At 40.5% G+C, this 6000-nt stretch overlaps 1 protein-coding gene across 4 annotated transcripts in view; it reads right to left on the reverse strand.

Annotated features, from left to right (window-relative positions):
- Positions 1 to 5621, reverse strand: part of LOC127433199 (cell adhesion molecule 2-like) — a 648459-nt gene extending 642838 nt beyond the window's left edge. For all 4 annotated transcript variants that reach the window (XM_051684922.1, XM_051684923.1, XM_051684921.1 and 1 more), the window contains exon 1: positions 5353 to 5621. In XM_051684922.1, coding sequence (XP_051540882.1) covers positions 5353 to 5413 — 61 coding nt within the window. In that variant the 5' untranslated portion in view covers positions 5414 to 5621. The remainder of the gene's footprint in view (positions 1 to 5352) is intronic.
- Positions 5622 to 6000: the final 379 nt, after the last annotated feature.

A 6000-nucleotide genomic window follows, 5' to 3' on the forward strand; every position in this document is an offset into this window, starting at 1 on the left:
CAAGATTGGCTGATTGGATAAATCACATTTGCAGCGCTGATCCAGACTCTTATTGGTCAAGTTTATCTGCAATATGTTTTATATATATTTGTAAGTATTAATAATAAATATATAATTTTGCATATTTTTCTAACTCTTTGGTTTTCATTCTGTTTCTAGTTACTTGTCTTTACTTTCTTCATATATTTTAGTTAAATATGCACTTTAGTTAGTTTTAAGCTTATAACTTAGAATACAATTTACTCAGATTTTACCGCTCTGTACAATTGTGGTTTTAATGTTGTGGCTGATCGGTGTATTGTAAAAACTGATGATTACAACATTCCTATTAAGTCTACTCCTGTTGCGTCAAAGGTGTTTTTGCAGCAGTTGAGTATTCTAGCCAAACCCAGACATGTCCCTTGAGCAATAAAATGGCAACTGAGAAACAAAGACACCTACATTACAGTCCTATCAGTAATGACAACCGATCCTAATGCGGAACAGTCTGATGCCCAGATACTTGATTTTTGTTTCAAGTCTGTTTTCTTTGCTGAAGAGTCTTTGCTGAAGAAACATCATCTGTACTTGAAAAGAAGCTTTAGAATAAAAGTGAAAAGCAGTCGTAATTTGGAATTCTTTAGGGTTAGTTACTGTGACAAGGAGGAGGGCGGGGCCGGGCCGTGACTATGCACACCCGGCCCCCAATCGGGCTAATCAGACGAGGAGAGGGATAAGTGCTACAGGCAGCTGCCCTGTATGCGTTTATGTTTGTGTGTCTTTGTGTTTAAGTTTATTAAAAACATTACTTTGATGCTTCATCTGGTTCCCGCCTCCTCCTTTCCGCTGATTCCTGTTACAGTTACATTACACTCGCATGCAATGTAGACGGTAAATACACTGCAAACGAGCAACGTGACAAAATTAGAATGCTCCCGTTATAATTAACAAGGCACAGACACTGTGTAAATAACTTATTTATTGTGCTGTGCAGAGAGCTGTATTTATAACAGAAGTATTAGCTCAATTTCTGTGCACAATGTATTCAAATAATTGAATAAGTTCATTTTTGTTATGCTTTTTGTGAGCATATCATAAAGTAATAACAGCTTAACAGTTCTCAGTTTGTTTTGGATGTGTAACCTATGGAAAGAATATGGCATGAAGTTGAACAAATAAGTATTTAATTGACATAATAATCATGACATAATAATCACAATTATTAGCTACCCTCACTGAGCACTTTATTAGGAACACTATGGTCCTAATGAAGTTCCTGATGTGGTCTTCTGCTGTTGTAGACCATCCACCTCAAGGTTCAACGTGCATTCTGAGATGCTATTCTGCTCACTACAAAAAGGCATTTCCATCTGCAGAACTGCCGCTCACTGGCTGTTTTTTGGTTTTGACGTCATTCTGAGAAAACTCTAGAGAATGTTGTGTGTGAAAATCCCAGGAGATCAGCAGTTACAGAAATACTCAAACCAGCCCATCTGGCACCAACAATCATGCCACGGTCAAAATCACTGAGATCACATTTTTTCCCCATTCTGATGGTTGATGTGAACGTTAACTGAAGCTCCTGACCCATATCTGAATGATTTTATGCAATGCACTGCTGCCACATGATTGGCTGATTAGATAATCGCATGAGTAAGTAGGTGTACAGGTGTTCCTAATAAAGTGCTCAGTGAGTGTATATCAAGGGAAATAATATGCAATTGTGATTTTTGTCATAATCGTGCAACCCTAGCTTGAGCCATTCCTACAATCGTTATTTTTTTGTTTTCAGAAGCTGGCTGGGCTGACTGCAGAATTTGGGTATGCTTTGCATGAAAGAGAAACTGAGGAGAAGATTTGGGAAGGATTCCAAAGGGAAGGATTGCTCAAGCACTATAGAGCCAAGAAAGACAGAAAGTGGAAAAAAGATTCTGTTTACATAAGCCAATGAAGAGGGAATGTACCCACAAACAGAAATAAGTATAAAGGCATACATTCTCAATGAACCAAGACCACATAGTCCTCCCAATCAGTTCTGGTGTCTCAGAGGATGGAGCCAAGCTTTGCTATTACTAACAGCAGACCTCCACACAACAGCACTTTGCAGGGACTTATACTCCACACACAGGGAGGAGCGGCAGTGTCTGCCACACACTTTGCATAACAGCCATGCTCCCCCAGCTGCTGGCAGCATGCAGTGTTCCCTCCATTCAGATGTGCCAGGGATGTGCCCACACTTGTGTTGCAGACATTTAACCTCACAGAGGAAGACTGGCATGGCTTTAAGGATAGTCAATGACCAGCAAATAAAAGGCAGCTGGAACTCTTTGCTCACAGCAGACTGGTAATACAGTCTATAATGCAAAGGCTAGTCAAGGTTCACAGCTGTCTTTGGCAACTTTTTTAACATCAAGATTTTAGGCTAAAATACGCATGTGGATGTCATGTATCAAAGGGTTGATATGATTTCATAAAAACTGCAGGTATACTAATCAGGGATGCAAACTCACGAAAGGTGAAAAAGGTCATAGCAGGTTTTCCAGATGTATATTTTCAGTTGATTTGTTTGTTGTATTTAAAGCTTTTTTGAGTGTTTCATCCTAAAGTAACCCTTTCAAGTGATTTTAATAAGGAAAATGTAGAAACTTTTACAAAACAATTTGGGCAAATTAGCACCAGAAAAGGTGACTAGCTGAAAGGTGAGTAGACTGCATCCCTGAATAATTATACAAGTATTCAACGAATAGTTTTGGATGAATTGGGGAGACTGGGGCTAGTTGTCACAAAGGCTATATCTCAGTAATGATAAGATTTGGAGCAAACAGTCCAATTACACAAATGTGCATTTTCTCTAGCAGTTGTTTCGAATGTTGGTTTCAAGCACCTATTTTAAAGCCTTCTTAAATTAGAATATTTTTTTGTGAATTCTACCCTCCAAAGTACATTTCTACTGAAAGGTTTAAATGTTTTCTAAGGACAAAGTTCTTTTTCATGTACGTCTGGGCATTTTGGCCTATTTCTATTGGGCACGTTGTCATGTGTTTTTAATCATAAATTTCTACAATTAATCAATTACCATATTTGTTGTCCAAAACAATGTTTTGATATTTTTGTATGTTAACATTTCCTTCGTTTTGTAGCTCATCATTTTTATTTTTATTTTTTTCATAATCAATAATCATACCACTGAAATAACAATAATCAGATCTACTGATTACAGACTGAGGATCTGACAGGGCTACCGGAACCTACTGACCTCAAACAAAAACACTGTGTGCAACCACACTCTGTTAAGCCTCACACATGCAAGCAGGTGCAGCCTGGCTCTGACAGTGTCTGAGAGGTGTGTTAAAGAACCGAAGGAGGCAGCAACACTTGCAGCCAGTGGGGCTGTTGACTGGGTGCTGAGAGACACAGGCACTGTGATTTACGGATGGAGAGAGAGAAGGTTGGGGGAAATCAATACATTGCTTCAGTCTCACGCTTGCTGCCGACTCATTAAAAGTGAAGCCTTGAGGAATGTGCTTAATTATCTTTGATTATTAATGACCCACCTCTCAGACTGATTATCAACAGCAGCACAGGGGTGTTTTGTGAAAAGATGGGGCAGAAGAGGAAAGCCATATGCATACATGCAGAAAGGTGTGTGCAAATACTCTTTTTCTCCTTTGTCTCTCTTGCATTCATCCGGCACATTGATAAACTGACAGGTCTGCAAGCCAGTCTGTTTGAGATGTAAACATCTCTTGTCCGCGGGTCATGATTCACTGATATTCAGACCGGTTTTGAGTACCTTAAGGAATCATAATGAACAAATTATGAGGTGAACACACACCTTTGTGTGATGCTAGCAAAGTGTAACACGATTTATGCTGGTACCTGGCGTTATCCTCGTCAAAGTATAGATTACTTTATCTTTCATGGTCCTAGTCTAAAACCGGGCGGTGGCTGCTGCTCACGAGATGTTGGCGGGACAGGCGACAGCCACACGCGCTGACTAACCTTACTCCTAACAGACACAAAACTCATAAATACTTACACTTGAGTGGTCACACAACGAGTCCTTCCTACTGAGACTTAAACTAATCCGTACATCCTATCTTAAAGCAAACATTACCTTCCCAGTGCGGCAAATATGACACGTTCAGCTGACATCAAATAGTCCTGTCACACTAACGGTCGCCCGCGCGAATACTGCGCGCGACCTTGCCCTGCTGATCCTGTTTACAGTGTTGCGCGTGAATTATGAGTACCAGCCAAAAACATACGATCCCAAAGGTTCAGGAAAACATGAAAGTAGAAATACTGATATTTGTCTTCTGATTTACTCTAGTGCGTATTTTAGCATTTGAACATTTGACTTTCGTTTAGGCGAATAATACATTACACTGGCAACTTTTCAGTGTGTTGACTGGTGTATTTGCTCCGCAAATGTTTTCTCCGATAGGAGAAAAAAAAAAAAAAAGCTGATGCTACTACGACCCCAAGATGCGGATTGCCGCAAATACCATACATACCAGAGACTGGAATCATAGAAACTGTCCCAAAATTGCCCAAACAAACGAGGAATGCTGAATATAATGTAAAGGGAAAAAAAATAGCTTAAAACTCCGTGGGTAAACTAGGGCTGTTCTCGCCAGAACAAACGCTGAAATACAATAAAAGACCACGTTATAGGGGTAAAATAGAAGACTATGGATTGCTAAAAATGCCATATGATTGCCTGAAAACACATACCGTACATCTCAAACAACATACTGATTTAGGATTAAATGGTATATAATTGCAGTGTTAAGATAAATAAATCGTATTTCTCTAAACCAAAAATAATTCCAATGTACGTATATGCATATTTATAAATGTTGTAAAAATGCATTTAAATCCATGCATTTATCAGTCAAAAGTATCCTGTCGGGACAAATGTATTAAGCCGTATCTTTTAAATTGCATCTCCTCTATGGTAATGAGGGTAATGAGTTTATCTAAAACACATTTTTACTGGTAATCCATAAAAGCAGGGCGCTAGTTCAGCAGTCTGTGCAGGCTTATCCGTGATAATATTCTGTATCAGTGGGTTATGTGTTGGGCAAACGTGCACCATACAATTCCTTCAGTGCAACGATGACTAACGGGCAACGGGAAAACAAGAACAAGTCCCCGTAATCACTCGAGGCCCTTTCGACATATTATGCAAATGCCAATCATCATCATCATCATTCCAGAACATTAATGTTTTTCCTACATGGTGCGTAATGATGATGAGACAGTTTCAGTTGCGTCCAGATATAATGCTCCCAATTAGCAACGCGCGCACGCTTTGTACTCTTGCGAAATCACTGTATATAGACAGATTAAAGTTTGAAGCGCTCTTACCTTTAAGGACGATCCCGCAGATGCTGTACAGGGTAAACAGCATATGCTGCTTCACCATCATATTGCCTTCCTTCTAGAACAGCTGCGTGATTCCAGTAAACACACTTTCTTCTTGTGCGCTTCTCCGCGTGCTGATGATGGGGCTTATACAGGTGCAGGCTGCTGCAATCAATACTACAGGCTCCTTCGATAACTTCTCCTCGGTTCAAGTCCCACTGCGTTTTCTGCACGGCGTTCACTTGACGCTCTGACTGAGCTCGAGAAGTGCACAGCGCTCCATACAACAGCACAAAAGTGCAGCTCTCGCATCTATCGCCTCCTGGGAGCGCGAGCGGGCAGAGTCCCGCCTACGTACACTGACAGATGAGGACGGGGAACCAATAGCGCGCGACTGGAATTATTCTCTGCACAAACTGGTTCCTGACCCCACAGTCCGTATGATTTAAGGTTGCGAGTCCGCACAATGGCTTTGATTGTCCCCTAAGCTTGTTTTAATGCGCTGCTATATCCTGATAAGTATATACTAATGATGATTTAGACACTTTGACGAGGACGCGTTTTCAAGTGGATCCCATTACACAGATGGAAGCGCGTTTTAAGAACAAAACCTAGTCCTGAATGGACAGCAACCGTGGGATCTAATGGCGC

This window comes from Myxocyprinus asiaticus, chromosome 43 (genome assembly GCF_019703515.2).
Source record: "Myxocyprinus asiaticus isolate MX2 ecotype Aquarium Trade chromosome 43, UBuf_Myxa_2, whole genome shotgun sequence".
In the NCBI taxonomy this organism is placed as follows: Eukaryota; Metazoa; Chordata; class Actinopteri; order Cypriniformes; family Catostomidae; genus Myxocyprinus; species Myxocyprinus asiaticus.